Raw genomic sequence first — 16,496 nt, forward strand, 5'->3', positions numbered from 1 at the left:
TACACCAGAAAGATGAAATCAAGGCAGAACAAAAGTAATTGCCTGGATTTTCTTTCTTTGTGAATTATAAACCAGTTGCGTCCCAATATATGACGTAATTAAAGGTCTTTAATGTAAAGCCGAATACTTTGTGGCCAAATCCAGGTCATTTCCATTAAAGTAATGAAATTCCTTAAGAAAAAAAAACGTGACGCATTAATCATTATATTTTATTTTTATTTTCAAGGCATTCCATTTTTCTGATACGGTATTGCTTTTAGCAAAAATATGCACACGAGTTCATTTTAAAATAAAATAAACTTTATTTAAACAACGTGGCGTCATCGTCCCTTTGTTTACAATAATCTGGTGGGCGGGAATAAAAACCATTTCCAGTTCAACGATTGGCTACTCTTCACGGTGACGTCAAAGTCTGCGCCTGCGCTGTAAACGAGGAAATGTAGTGGACAGTTGTCAGAGAAGCGTCTACGGTACGAAGATAGGTGAGTGAAGACACACAATTAAACTAAATAAACTAACACAAAATACATTTTTATTGCTTCTCCTTACGTTTCTAGAACAGGAAACGATGGACACAAAACTACTGTACATTCATATAAACGACTCAACGTTTCCACGAACTCTAGACTCTTCTGTCCTCCCTGCAACTGAGCTTTAACTTGTTGTTTTATTTTTAACAAAGCATTTAGTAACTAAAAGTGCGTCACGTTTAACGTGTCCGTGTTCGTGTCACACATGTGTTGCTGTAAAACAACATCGAGGTTCAACTCAAGACTTGGAGACATTGACTTGACAACGATCGTGGTATTTTTAAGAAGTATTTCTACCATGATGGTCATAGTGTTGGAGTACATTGTTGTATAAAACGTCAGCTAAGGGAGTCAACCTAGTAACGTATTCTATTGTGTATTTAAGATAAAAGGTAAGATGTTTATTTTTGACTGAGTGCTTATCCACGTATGTGTGGCATGATATTTTTATTTCATTAGACATCTTTGGAAAATAAAATTACTCCAATGTGTATATATTATATATATATATATATATATATATATATATATATATATATATATATAGAGACACTAAGATAGATGGAAAAATAGCTGACGTTAGTGATGCTTATAATGCTGGACTAATTGTGAAGTATTGTGACATCCACACTGATATATAGCATTGTTTTTACTTTTTCTTTCTTTTTCAACACCAATTTGCCTCCTGGAATTAAAGCACCAGCTGTTTGCGTCTTTTCAAAAATACAATTTGTAGTTACATTCACATCGAAAAGCTGACATTCACAAAGAAGTATCCTATTACGAGTACACAACAAGGCTATTTTTCCTCATTTCTAGCCTCAAGTACATCTGACCGGAGTACATGCATGAGACATGCACTTACTCTAAACAAAATTAATGCTGTTATAAAGTTGTTCCACCTCTCCATATATGACCAAATGTTATATATTTAATCTAACTATCTGCATGATAGTGATGTTAAAAATAGTGAATTATTGGTTGACAACTTTCGTTGTTTTAGGTGCACTTTGTCTTTGTTCTTTGTCTTTGTTCTTTGCACTTTGTTCTTGCACTTTGCATGGCTGTTGTGTGCTGGAACCCTCACTTCCTAGATACATTATCCAAGCGGTCAATAAATTAATATTGATCGGTGTATCTATCTATAATCAAAGTAGCTTAGTAATTTGTTTGTTTTGATTGTATGTTTTTGTGAAAGTTTAAATATTACAGCCACTCCCAATCAACAAATCCACTTGGTACGACATTTGGTTACGTTTTTCTTTTAATCTTGATTAAAACCACTTGATCAACAATGGCCCCACAGTTTCCGCTAAGAATCTGCCAGAGCTGACAAAAGATAGAGATCAATCGTGACAGCTTTGAGGTTCTTTCTCTTAATTATATCACAGGCCTTTACACTAAATTATCAAGATTTGAGATAAGTATATTGTAAGATATTGCTTCTCCACTCTTGTCCCACTATCTTTAAACTGTGAAAACTGTCACCACTGATAATACCCACATGCACAATGAACACAGTTATGGATCGCTGTGGTCAAGCCCAGAACTATGGTCGGGAATCTGTGTGTTCGCTTGCCAACTGTGTTTTGAAAAGCCTGTCGGGGCCTTTTAGAAGCCTCTAGCGAGACGACAGCCCGTACAGCAAGTGTGGATGTACCAATGTGTTTACCAGTAGAGGGAGGTGGAGTCTGAGTCTCATGGAAGCCTATTTTCTCCCCCACAACCAGTTCTAGCAATCTTGAAATCTAAACAATACATCTGCATGTGTTCTAAAATACTACTCTTGTAATGATTGACTTTAAACTACCAAAAATAAAGGGCAGTGTTGTTTCCTGCACAGTTGTTGTGTTTCCTAAATGTGGGAATAAAAAAAGGTATCATCATATCATAATTTAATTTATTTAAGTTCTGATGCTGTTTTGGAATTGATGATTTAATACTGAAGGCTTCAGAAAGTTTTTATCATAAAACAAGCATTTTTCCAGGTTTGTTTTGTCTTCTAACTTGAATGTCAAGTTACAAAGAACCCACCACAACTGAACAACAAACAGTTGATGTTACAACACCAACTCATTTTAGCTAGATAAGTTATCGGTCACTTCTTTCACTGGTTCTGTTAACCTTTTTCTAGTTAGATAGACAGACAGACTTTATCATTCTCATAATTGTCTTAATTTATAAATATTTTACTTTTAAATCTACTTTTTAATTGTCATATGCAATGTCAGCCTTGCAAGTTAAGCCTGAAAGTCCACCTCACAGATTTTAATTATTACCTAGAAATACAAAGTTGTTTTTAAGAAGCTCTGAAATGTGCTACTTGAGTTTATTGTTTGTGTCTCAACATGTCTCAATGTGTCTAGTAGTTGTGCACTCATGTTTCTTGGAGGCGAAGCTTCTTTAAACGAACATCTTTGTCTAGTTGTCCTCTATATAATATTTGCCAACTTGAAGGTTTTATGTTTGATATATAATTTATTAATGATCATAACAGGCTTTTCAGGCTTTAACCACAATTTTTCATCTGGTGGAAGCTTCATGTTGTGATATATTATATATATTCTAAATATATATATATATATATATACCAAAATGCATATAAATAGCACTGATGTCAGATTTTCCACTAAGAGATTAAGACCTTGATTTTCTGGAACTCCTGTTGTGTTATCAGTTTTATCTTGACCTTTAAAGTATATACTTCATTGAATATTGTTTTGATTGTTTAAGCGCTTTGTGACCCTGGTCTGGAAAAGCGCTATATAAATAAAAATTACTTACTTACCTTTCTTATTGTACCACCAAACATTCTTGATTATTTAACTAATCTGTATTTAAATAGATAAAAAATAAAGATAGTTTTGTTTGCTAGCTTAATGCTTATATCTGTAACAACATATTGTCGACCAATAAATAGTCACATTTAATTTCTTAATTCAGTATGTTATGTCTTTGTGTTTTTTCTAGGCCCGAAACCATGAATATCGTGGGCCAGCTGGCGGAGACGGTGTTCGTGACGGTCAAGGAGTTGTACCGCGGTCTGAACCCCGCCACTCTCACGGGAGGCATCGACGTCATTGTTGTGCGTCAGCCTGATGGATCGTTCCAGTGCTCCCCCTTCCATGTCCGCTTCGGCAAACTGGGTGTGCTGCGCTCCAAAGAGAAGATCGTGAGTCACCGAATTCTTACCACAGCTCAACTTCCAAGTCAGTGGTGGACAATTGAATTTTCTCAGGGGCGACTTTTTTTATACACATGCTTTTGTGAGGGGGCATCATAAATATCAAGTAATACAATCAAGCTAATATATAAGATAAAATGATGATTTCATTAAATTATATAAATAGATATTATTACTAGATTATTATTATTATTATTAGATATTATTATTATTATTAGTTATAGTTTATCTTTAGACTTAGATCATATCATCTTGTTATTTTTCTTTGTTTCTCTTTGTTCTTGTTCTTATTTTATTTTGATAATTTTTTATGAAAAATTGCTGTATTTTCTGTGGCTATTGGAAAAAAACAATAAAGTTTTACCTGACCTTACCTTACCTTACCTTATTAAGTCTATACACCAAAAATGACCGAAGTGGAGGAAAACAGTCAGAAAACTTAAATATAAAGAGATAACTGCTAAAATGGTTAATAAAAATAAAAGTAAATGATAAAATAACATAAATAAATTCAAATAACAAATGGTAAGTTTCTACTGTCGCTGCCCTCATGAGACAATAATACAGTTTGTCCAGGTCTGATCCAAGTAGTATATAAGGGTTTCGTGTGTGGATATTTCAGGTGGATATTGAAATAAATGGAGAGCCAGTGGACTTGCACATGAAGCTCGGAGACAATGGAGAGGCTTTTTTTGTTGAAGAAAATGAGAACATGGGGGTAAGAGATGAAATGTTATACTGTATTTACCTCGTAATAAATTATTATTAATTACGTTTTGATCCATCACAGTCGGAAGTCCCGGCACATTTGTGTACCTCGCCAATTCCACGCGAGGGCCCTGAAAACGCAGAGGTCGGGGAAGGACCGACCGTCGGCGGTTCCGGGGCCCGCAGGAAAAAACGGCGTCGCAAACGCGTACGAACGGAGAATCATTTGAGAGACGACGTCGTCTTCTCATCGGACGAGGAGGAGCGAGAGAAGGAGTGGGAGCGTGACAGTGATCAGAACGGACCGGACGGCTCTAGAGAGGAGAATGTCACGGCATTACAAGTCAGGTTAGTTTTGATTAAAAAAAATTACCCATCAATAGTATAAGCAATAGATTACACTGCACTAGCAACGTCTGTTTGACAATTCTTACAAAAATACTTCCTCATTAAAGTCTTCAAAGATAGTTTTGCTTCAAAAAGCCTTTAAACAGTCCATATTCACCAAAAAAGAAACTTGTAAAAGGGTATTAGTTAATGCATTAAACTACTAAACCTCTTGTTCTGTTAAACTGTATTTGTGATTTCACTCGAGTGAACAAAATCGCTGGTGTCAAAAAGAGTATATTAAATTAGATCAATTATTATTATTATTAGGATTGATAGGATTGATCCTGGTTTAAGAACTCTTTCTACCTGTCGGGTCATGAACATTTTTTAATGCATTTAAAAAATATATTTTTTAGTTATTGTTTATCAGCATTTAATTTTATTTTTATTTTTTTATTTACAGCAAGTCCGTGTATTATTCTCTCTCTGAGGAGCCGAGTGAGGAGTCCGGCTCGGTCCAGATTCATCCACACTCGGAAGGAGAGCAGTCGCCCATTGACAAGTTTGAAAGGTTGACTTTTAATTTTGTGTTCCTCTGGAATTGCACGTTTTCGACCAAAAAAACACCCTTTTATAATTGCTAACCCGTGTCTTCTTCAGTGTGTTCTCGAGCCGGCCACCGTCACCCAAGAGCGACTCTGAACTCTTTCTTCAGAAGGTTCAAGAATCTTCTGAACCTCATATTCAGTGGAACTGGGGAGCCTTTCCTACGGTAAGAAAGATTAGTTGTTGTGTTTAATGCATGTTAATGCAGGATAACATGTGGGCAGCAAAACCTCTTAGATCTTCCTCTCCTCAGCTGCGACAGTCGGAGAGGTCGTCGCTGGAGCAGTTATCGCCCTCAAAATCATCTCATTTTCGTACCATTGAGAGACAGGACTCCTTCGACGTGGGCTTCGAGCCTGTTATCACCCGTGGGAGAGGGGACGACGTCACATTGGTCAGACCACAACCCCGGACTCAATCTCTCGACTTGACCGACTACTGTACCGAGTCAGTGCCTGTGTCCCCAAGTGACCTTTTCAAGTCGTGCACGTCCTTAGTCAGCAGTTGCTTGGACTCACCAGACGCACAAGAAACCACAAGCCCAGAGCCTGAGAGTTTAACTGGTGACCAAAGTTCAAGCGCTGTTGAACATGGCACTGTGACGGAGACTAGCGTCGTTAGCCAAACCTTTCTTGTGACCAGACCAAAAGACCAGACTCTTCTACAAGCTGAAAACATGTCAACTGGAGTTTCTGATCCACAAGAACATGGATCTGCTGCTAGTGCTCTTGTCAGTGAGGGGGACAGTGGAATAGACCCTAGTGCAGAAGTAGGAGAGGAAGAGAATGGTGCAGCTAATGGGTCTGCAGATGGGCCCGAAGCCAACAAAAAGGGTTCAGGTTCGATGGCTACAGGGACTAAAACGGAGCAACAAGACAAAAAAAGGGGTAAAATACCCACACTCTCTGGTTTCTAGAGCTTTCTCTCTATGGAACAAGGCGCATTTTTTTTAAATCTTGGAATGATTGTGTATTCCCTTCTGTGGCAGGTAAACGCAACCATCACCTGGGACAAACTGGCATTTACTTGGATGATCTAAGGTCACTTGACCCAGAAGTTGCCGCCCTGTACTTCCCTAAAGGGTGAGCTGGTGTCATTGAATAACACAACTAATAAAAATCAATAGCATCTGCAAAATAAATGAAGAAAATGTAAAACAAAATAAAAAAAATGTTATATTATTATGTACAAACGGTTTGTCTAGTGGTAAAATATTTTGATAATTAATAACTTATTTTTCTTCGTTGAGCAGTGGAATAAAGAAGACAACAAAGCCGCTAATTACTTAATTTGAAAGAAAAAGAAAGGGATTATACAAAACATTGATGAGGGTGATGTGTTTACTTACAATAGTTAAGTGTAAATGGATGATGGTCGTATTGCAGTGAACAGGACGGCTCATCTCCACCCGCGGCGGAACTAGGGTCGAACTCAGGGAGCCAGTCTCCACAGTCGGTGGGCAGTGGGACGATCGACAGCGGGACGGAATACCTTTCTGATTCCACCTCCTACAACATGGACGTCAGCATGTCTCTGTGCGGTCAAGAGGGCGGGACCAGCCAGATAACAAAAGGTGAGAGCCGTATGAGCCACTGTCGTTTATTTATGAAGTGAATTTCACTTTTTTTTTTTTCCCCCGCAGAAAAGTTCACGGCACATACTGTCACATACCAGGACTTTGCCAACAATCCAGGAATAATTGACGACCCAAACCTCGTTATCTGCATCAACTCCAAGTAAGAAGTATTATTCAATAAACCTTTGGCTTGTTGGTTATTTTTAACAAGATGATCTATTTTTTTAGCTATTACAACTGGGCTGCAGCTGCACCAATGATCCTGTCAATGACGGCTTTCCAGAAGAATCTACCCAAGGTCATTAATTGTCTATTTGCCATTTTAAACAAGCAACCCTAGTGAATACTCTTTTGGTCTACTCCTATGTACATGACATTCAGTTTGTTCTTATTTACCAACTTAACAGAGTACTGTGGAGAGGCTGGTGAAGGATAAGATGCCCAAAAAGTCTGGGCGCTGGTGGTTTTCCTGGAGGAGAAGAGAGTTGAGCAACAGTCAGGTGAGTCTTTTCACTTATGAATGTACAACCAATAAATATCAACAATTATAAGCTATTCATCCCCCTGAAAAAAAGTCAAATGACTTGATTGTTACAGCAAGCTACAGATTGTGTTTTGGAATATAATGCGGATTTTGGCTTCATCCATATAAGTCATGGTTGTTAATGAGCTAAATTAAAGGATGGATATTTATTTTGTTCCTTCTTTCTTTCAGCAAACAAATTCAAAAGACGAACCAGAGGAGCTGCTGACTTCCGTCCAAACCACTGTAGTGAAGTAGGCACTGCAATTGACAATAACACAGGGAATTTTCAGTTTCAGTTTATTTATTTATATAATGACAATGTGCAGTTATATTAAAAATATGGCTGCACCAGATTTAGCAAAATGTTACTTTCCATCTGTAGTCCTCAACAAAAATGCAGACAGTTTACATAATACATCACATACAATTTGACAATTGACAATGAAGAGATTAATAGGAAGAAATGTAACAGATTTAACAAAATATTTTGTCCTTAAACTCCTAACTTATCCCCATTAAACTTGCACTCCTTATTTTGTTCAATTCTAGCCTAGTTTATCTCCTCATCGTTCACTGTAATTTGTGCTTTATTTCCTCAGAACCACTAACAGCGATAGTCCGAGGGATGAAGGAACGGGTCTTCGAGAGAAACACACTCTTTCTTCTGGTCTGTCTGCAGAAACACTGAGGACCACTCAGTGTATCAGCCAGATGTACCGCAAATCCCTTCGCCTGAGCTCCAAACAGATTGTAATATTTGTCATATTTAGATTAAGTCTTGTAAATCTTCACTTCACAAAACGTGGTCTTATCTTTCATACAGGAGCAGTTAGGGCTGCGTGAGGGCGCGAACAAGGTCGTCTTCAGTGTGACCACGCAGTACCAAGGAACATGCAGATGTGTGGCTGCAATCTATCTGTGGAACTGGGACGACCGAGTCATCATCTCAGACATCGATGGCACAATCACAAAGTAAGATCAACCAAATGAAGCACTGTTTTGTCTGCAAAATGTTTTAGTATAAACGTTTAACAGTAAAAGTTAGTTCTCTGCAGAATTAAAAACTCTCTGTGACAGAAAGTGTCGGTTTGTGTTGAGATTAACTAGTTACTGAGTACCATGTACCTGTACCTGTGAGAAAGCAGAGAGGAGATCACTGGACAAACTACTGTCCATCATGGATGATGACAGTCATCTTCTGAACACTGTCATCAGTTAAAAGAGAAGCAGATGGAGCATGTATGCTCCTCCCATGATGCAACACTAATAGACTCAGGGACACATTCATCCCTTGTGCTATTAGATTATTTAATTCTGATTTTGAGGGCAGGAGTGGAGTGAAAAGATGATATTCTATATTAATCTTTGTTTTTTTCTTTTTTCTATGTTCTTTATCTTTAAGATTTAGATTGTTTCATCTTGCACTTTCTTTTTATTGCACTTTGTTCTTGTTCTTGTTTCACGAATCTGTCGTCTGTGTTGCTGTGTGCTGGAAAAACAATTTCCAGAAGAAGACCTCCAGAGTTATCAATAAAGTTAATCTAATCTAATCTAATTTTGCCACAGCTTGTAAGAACTTTTAAGTAGCCAGTGAGCAAAGTATGAATTGATACATTTGCTCTGTATGTATGTTAAGAAAAATAGTGACACAGTCACCATCCAAGATAATCCATGATCTAAAGACATTCATTCCAGTTGGTAAAGTCACGTTCCCAAAAAGCCTTTGTTGTCTCCCCTGCAGGTCGGATGCACTCGGCCACATACTTCCTCAGTTTGGAAAAGACTGGACTCACAAAGGCATTGCCAAGCTCTACCACAACATTCACCAGTAAGACTTTGCAGTTTTTTTCCAATATTTTCTGTTATAACTAAATGAATCGCAGCATTTATATAAAGAAAAGTTTAGATTTATCCTGCAGCCTGTTGGGTTATTTAATACAAACCTTACAAGGGACTGAGGGAAACAGTTGCTTTACTAGTGCATGTGCTCAACATCCCTCTAATTTATTGTGTATTTTATTAGTTTAATTAGTCACAAAATATGTCTTTTAAACTCTGAGAATTTTCATGTAAACCTTTGTATGTTGTTTTCGCAAAAAAATCTTGCGAAAATATATTGTTTTTCTTAAGCAACATTCCAACCCTTATTCGAGAAAGGGAACATGTGCTTTTTTTTCATTGCAAAATAAACTTTTGACATGAATTTTGAAACAATATATTGAGCAACTGTTTCTATTGTCTCAGACTAAAATGATACCTGATTAGAATGTATAAGTTTGTAGACAAATAAAAGAAATTCAACGACAGAACCTGGAATCTGATGAAAACACTTTAAAGTACTGAAAATAATATGTGTTGATGAGTATCTAATGTTTTGGTGACCTTTTGTCCCGCAGGAATGGCTATAAGTTCCTCTACTGCTCTGCCCGAGCAATAGGAATGGCTGCCATCACTAAGGACTACCTCCAGTGGGTCAATGACGAAGGAACTGTTCTTCCCCAAGGACCTGTGCTGCTGGCTCCTAGTAGCCTCTTTTCTGCTCTACACAGGTTGGTATAAACCAAGTCACTGGCAGCAGATATTTTAAATGAGGTGTAGTTTAAAATGTCAGGAGTGTTAGCATTAAAATAACAAATAATAATTACATTTTCAGGTATACACATTTATATATATATATATAAGTAAGTAATATTTATTTACATAGTGCTTTTCCAGACCAGGGTCACAAAGCGCTTTAACAATCAAAACAATACTCAAAAAAGTATATACTTTAAAGATCAAGATAATACTGAGAACAACACAGGAGTTCCAGAAAATCAAGGAAAAGCCTGAACAAATGAAAACGTCTAAAGATGTTTCTTGAAGGAGTCAGTAGATCATCAAACACAGAGGGAGAGGAAGATTGTTTAAGCTTAGGAGCAACAGCCTGAAAAGATTTCTCTCCTCTGGTCCTGAACCGTGTTCAGGAACCATAAGTAGATTCTGATCCACAGACCTCAGAGCCCGAGCTGGGGTGTAAGGCTGGATCAGATCAGTGATGTAAGGAGGAGCCTGACAATGAATAGCTCTGAAAGTAAAGTCACTTATTTAAGCAAACTAATGATTGATGTAATGTGTTATGAATACAAAACATGAACCAGTTACTGTTTTACTGTCGGATATAGTTGTTTTGAAAATCATTTTTGTTGTTTTTAGTTGTAACTTCGACCTTTTTTTCACTTCAGTCACTGATTTACCTGCAAAATAGTTTTGTTCCTATTGTTTTTTCCATATAAACTACAGTCTCTCGTTCACATCAGTGCTCACAAGAACGAGACAAACGCCATGGTTTTGTCAAGAAGAGATGGCTTAGAGTAGGGGTTTGGATGCAGAACTCGTACACTCCAGCTTCCATCCACTAGTTCAGATTATGCTGCATTCATCTTTACTGGGGATTAAAGGAGTTATTCTGAGTACAATGTTGAACTAGTCTCAGACAGAGTTACCCAAGAAAAGAATAGCTAAGGTTTCATAAAGTGAAATGGATTGATGGATGGATGAATACGAATTCCAACACACAGCAACATAACAGTTATTTACATGTACATCTGTATTTATGTCAGTGTTCTATTACTGTAAACTGCCATATAAATAAAATAGAACATTGTTCAATTCCTCTTGATTTTTTTCCGAGTACAATAAGGTGCTTGGATTAAATCCATTATTTTATCTATCTTTTCTTTCCAGAGAGGTGATTGAGAAGAAACCGGAGGTATTTAAGATCGCCTGCCTCGGGGACATCAGGGACCTGTTCAACCCCCAGAGACAACCATTCTATGCAGCTTTTGGCAACCGGACAAATGTAAGCAATTTTTTTTTTTTAAATGGTTAAACCAAACAATGATCAAGGGATTTTGAATAATGTTATTAAATTGTATTTTCAGGATGCTTTCTCATACAAGCAAGTAGGTGTGTCCAAGACCAGAATCTTCACCGTCAACCCAAAAGGCGAGCTGATACAAGAGATGACCAAAGGCAATAAGTCATCGTGAGTTGTGCTTCCATTTGATCAATCTTGGACTAACATATCTGTATAACTTTTAAATTATGGGCTGATGTGTGTGTCTCGATGTGCAGATACAGTCATCTCAGTGAGCTGGTGCAACATTTCTTCCCCGAGCTTGCCCTGTTAAGCACATCGATATCTTTGGACTGCCCGGAGTTCAGCAGCTTCACCTATTGGAGGAACCCTCTGCCAGAACTCAATCTGGATTTACTGCTGTGAACGAGAGACACATGTGTTGGGTTTATAAACGGACCGAGTCGTGGAGCAGCATTCGTCCCATCAACAGTCGAACCAAATATACTAAACTATGCAAAGAATATTTGACTGAATATAGTTGCAACTCTCTACAAAGACGTCCACCTTAACTATGCAATTTATTAAAGGGCTTCCATGTTTTCATGTAATGTTGCACAAACATGAATACACCCTTTTCTTTAATGTAAACCAAAAAAGCTAGAAGCGCGAGGTACTTTGAGAGCTTGGAGTGGAGCAACATAGTGAGTTTTGTGACTGAAGTGAAGTCCACACTGAAACCTGGCTACGACGGTCATTTAAGACCTACTTGGGGTTCACCACAGAAGGTGATTTATCTATAAGAGGATATATTATGTAGTTGCACAAAAAAACAACTGATGTTTTTTTCATATAGTTTATCAGACTTGGGTCTAAATGTGTTTGTAGACTAAATTTCTCTCTGCCTTCCGAAGCCACGGATGTTCAACACTACAGCTCCTTTCTCTCTTACAATAGATCTATAGTAGTCTTGAGGTCGAGGGTCAATCTAACTAGCAGGAAATGTGCTTCGCCTTTACGTTGTTATCCAATTGATTTACGAATACTTTTGTACTTAAAACCACATAGAAAGTATACAAGGTAATCATTGACACTGATTGTTTTGAATCATCTTGAATTAAATATTATTGTGTGAATCTCTTTTTTGTCATGTTTCCCCCGGTTCCTTCCTGTCCTTGTTGAACCGACCAAGATTTTGTTGTAAAATACACATTCCAGTTTCATTTCTGCCCCATAGTAGCCATATACTATCTTGTGTATCTCGTCCTTCTCTCAGGTATCATCCATGTCTATTGGTGAAGCATTTATTTTAAATAATGTATTAAGGGAGTCCTTATTGCCATTTTAATTTTTGAAAACAAGATTGTCCTATTCTATATTCCGCCCCCACCAGTAAAGACTCACTTGTTTGTTGAGCCCTTTCAGTAAGTAAGTAAGTAAGTCATTTTTATTGTATAGCGCTTTTCCAGACCAGGGTCACAAAGCGCTTAAACAATCGAAACAATATTCAATAAAGTATATACTTTAAAGGTCAAGATAAAACTGATAACACAACAGGAGTTCCAGAAAATCAAGGAAAAGTCTGAACAAATAAAAATGTCTTAAGATGTTTCTTGAAGGAGTCAGTAGACTCCATCAAACACAGAGGGAGAGGAAGATTGTTCCAAAGCTTAGGAGCAACAGCCTGGAAGGATTTCTCTCCTCTGGTCCAGAAGCGTGTTCAGGAACCATCAGTAGAATCTGATCCACAGACCTAAGAGCCCGAGCTGGGGTGTAAGGCTTGATCAGATCAGTGATGTAAGGAGGAGCCTGACCATGAACCAGAATTTTAAAGTTGATCCTGAAAGAAACTGGCAGCCATTGAAGAGTTTTAGGGATCGGAGAAATGTGAGTTCTTCTACTAGAGTCAGAATTCTCGCTGCAGTTTTGTATTAACTGCAGGAGAGACAGATCCTTCTTGTTTAGACATGCAAATAAATGGTTACAATAGTCCAGGCGAGAAGACACAAACTTTCAGTGAAGAACATGATCTTATCAACGTTGAAGACAACATACAAACAAAGTTAAACTTTTTCGTGTTGTTCATTCATGCCTCACTTTAAAACATTTGTTTTTACACAACCGTCCACTTGCTAACGGTGGCGGATCAGACTTTAATCTTATCTTAGGTTTCGTTTCCGTGTTCGTTCGCCCAACGTGTTATGACGGCAGGCAGAGCCCAGACTGTCGAGCAGACGTGCTGTCGTTTCAGGTGAACCTGCGTGGAAAAGACGGATCGACGAGAACATTTGCTTGTTTGGAACAGTAAGTGATATTTTCAGATTATCGACAAATAAAATCGCGGATTAACACTTGAAGTCCAGGTGAATAGAAGTGCATGTCAACTCCGCAAACACGTGTCGTTTATCGAATATATCAATGGAAAGTCACGAATAGTTTTTTACTCTTGTTAGAATAAAAACAAAATGTAAAAACAAAAAACGTCATATCTAATGACGACAAACATTGGATCGACCCAGACAAATATTTACCAAGAACATAAAATGATTGTATTTGATTTACAACAACACACAAGGAAGTCGATCATGTTCAAGTTCCTTTATTGTCAAATATACATGTATTAAGACATACAGCATAAATAAAATTGTGGTCCTCTCTGACCCATGATGCAAAACATGAATACAGTTGAAAGGTCATTAAAAAAGACATTCAAGAAAATAAGTAATCAACAAATGAATTTACGTTTAAATTGAAATCTGTAATAATACATGTGACTTAAAACCTTGAAACTGTGTCAAACTCGTAGGCAGATCAGGCTGGCCACGTCATTTTATGTTTGCTCATAACCGGGGTAGATTAATGTTCATCTGATATCCTGACCTATAAAGATACCATTAAAATAAGATAATAAGCTGTTATTATTGTTGTCAATGGTCAACAGTTACAGCAAGATTTCCAATAATTTCTATAATTAAACTTAATTTTAAAGGAGAGGAATTTGATGTGTGTTCGAGACAGTTTGGTTAATATAAAGTTTGTTCCACCCACGACAGATATTTTTGGATATTTGTATGATTTTGTTTGACACCCCTGCCGTAGGATCATGTTGGGCTGAGAGAGCATCAGTCTTAACCTGGATCATCTTGTTTTTCAGGAGCTGCCATAATGTCTTTAAACCAGTCAGTATCAAGTCCCGTTACTCCACTGGGACCTGCTATAGTCCTGGCTCGTGAACTCACCTGCCCCATTTGCCTCCAGCTATTCTGCGATCCTGTGTCTCTGCCTTGTGGTCACATTTACTGCAGTGTCTGCATTCACACTATGGGCGAAGGTCTGGACCAACACACTTGTCCCGAGTGTCAACTTGAGTACCAAGTGAACAGAGACGTTGTAAAAAGCTCCAAAATGAGTCGCATCGTTGAGTCCTGCATGGTAACTGGTGGTCAGTCTACGATCTTCCAGCCAAGTCTAGCTGAACCACAACAGGACGACGGAAGATGTGCCACCACAGGAAACCTGTTCACCTTGGATTCACAACCTGCTGAAAGGAAAATCACACAACTGGACAAACCTAAATTTGATCTTGCATCCCAAATAACAGAGTTGACCCTAAAGCTGGCGGTGGCAGAAGGTTTGCTCAAAACTGAGACAGAAAGGGAAATGGAAGTAAAAAGTGTCAACTCTCTGCAACGTGATAAGCTATCTTCAATTGTCATGAAGATTAATGATATGTCGCAAAACTATTGTTCTCGGGTGATGAAGATCGTGGAAGAAGAGCTCTTTCCTTCTGAGGAACTCATGTCCGGAAGAGTTGCTAAAGCTTCAGAAATGACAAAGCAGCTGAGGCGGGCTATGCTCCGATCCGAGTCTCTTCTAACTGAAGATGATGAGACGGCATTTACCGAGGAGCTCCAAACTCTACAGCCTCACATTGATGAATTAATGGCACTTCCCGAGCGTGAAGAAGAAGAGGAATTGGATTGCAAAGTCAACTCTTCTGTCCTCTGTTCCAAGCTGGATCAGATGAATTCCGAGCTATGGAAAGGTCTTACGGCAATTCACCAATCTCTTCGTAATGCCGTCAATCCTTCGGAAGTAAATTTCGACCCAGAAACGGCTCATCCCAATCTCATTCTCACCGATGACTTGAAGACCGTGACGTTCAGCGCTGCCAAACAACCGTACCCATCGTCTCCTAAAAGGTTTGCCAGCTTCTTTCAGGTCCTGAGCAGACAGAGCTTTCAGGAAGGAACCCACAGCTGGAGAGTGGAGTTGGAAGGAGCTCCTTGGATCATTGGTTTAGTTTACAGTGAGAACTTTGCACGTTCTGGAGTGGCCTCTGCTCTGGAGAGCAACCCAAACTCCTGGTGTCTGATGTGGTTCAACCATCTCCTAACAGCCTATGAGAAAGGAAAAGCTTCACCGCTAAAGAAGACAACATTATCACGCCACCTGGAGATCCAGTTGTGCTTTGATACCAACCGCCTTAGCTTCTACAACATCAGCACTTACAATGAGAAGATTCATATTCACACTTTCACCGCTGAGTTTACACAACCAGTGCACGTGGCTTACAGAATGGTATCCGGGCATCCCAAGGGTCGCGTTGTAATCTACTCGTAAGAATATGCAGGCATATGTGCACATTGACCTGTGTGGACTTTCAACAATCACAAATTTCTATTTGTGCCATCAGCAATAATTTCATTAAAATGACACTTATCGCAACTTGGAAAATTATGTTAATACGGCTCAATAACTGTGTGGTGTGCAATACTTAATATGTTACTCAGACTGACTGTAAACAGGATTAAAAAATGATCTATTCAATAATATTGTTGTCAATTTGTTTGTGAACTGCTATACATTTTAAGCATACCTTGTAGGCTTAAGAAAATATCTCTTTTTAAACCAAATTAAAAACATTAAATACAAGGTTGTTTAAATATCTGCTACATCAGAATAAGAAACTTTCATTGCCAGTGTTGTAGTACGGAATAATACGACACAAGAGAAGCAATAGAAAAACAGAACCAAGCACTAAAGCAGCCATTAAATCTAATATCACTCGTCATTTGAAAATAATACTTTTTAAAAAACGTCTTTGTCTTCAAATGATTCCCTACTGGGCTTGCCAAGGCAGAGTCTGGCCTCTCTAACTTCGTTTTCAAACTTTTCTACTACAATAAAAATAATGA

At 38.2% G+C, this 16,496-nt stretch overlaps 2 protein-coding genes across 2 annotated transcripts; both read left to right on the forward strand.

The window, feature by feature from the left end:
• The first annotated feature begins 434 nt into the window (after positions 1–434).
• On the forward strand, positions 435–12,438 carry LOC148070534 (phosphatidate phosphatase LPIN2). Its single transcript, XM_087800867.1, has 20 exons — positions 435–482; positions 3,501–3,702; positions 4,337–4,432; positions 4,505–4,770; positions 5,216–5,323; positions 5,413–5,524; positions 5,612–6,245; positions 6,347–6,440; positions 6,744–6,931; positions 7,001–7,094; positions 7,163–7,232; positions 7,342–7,434; positions 7,650–7,711; positions 8,060–8,210; positions 8,284–8,432; positions 9,202–9,288; positions 9,857–10,009; positions 11,187–11,301; positions 11,384–11,487; positions 11,577–12,438. Exons 2-20 carry the CDS (start codon positions 3,511–3,513, stop codon positions 11,722–11,724), a joined length of 2,916 nt encoding a protein of 971 aa, XP_087656993.1. The 5' UTR covers positions 435–482; positions 3,501–3,510; the 3' UTR covers positions 11,725–12,438.
• A 790-nt stretch (positions 12,439–13,228) lies between these two features.
• On the forward strand, positions 13,229–16,118 carry trim107 (tripartite motif containing 107). Its single transcript, XM_087800702.1, has 2 exons — positions 13,229–13,602; positions 14,453–16,118. The coding sequence occupies exon 2, from the start codon at positions 14,464–14,466 to the stop codon at positions 15,919–15,921; it is 1,458 nt and encodes a 485-aa protein (XP_087656828.1). The 5' UTR covers positions 13,229–13,602; positions 14,453–14,463; the 3' UTR covers positions 15,922–16,118.
• The last annotated feature ends 378 nt before the right edge of the window (positions 16,119–16,496 follow it).

This window comes from Callionymus lyra, chromosome 10 (genome assembly GCF_982586985.1).
Source record: "Callionymus lyra chromosome 10, fCalLyr1.hap1.1, whole genome shotgun sequence".
NCBI lineage: Eukaryota > Metazoa > Chordata > Actinopteri > Syngnathiformes > Callionymidae > Callionymus > Callionymus lyra.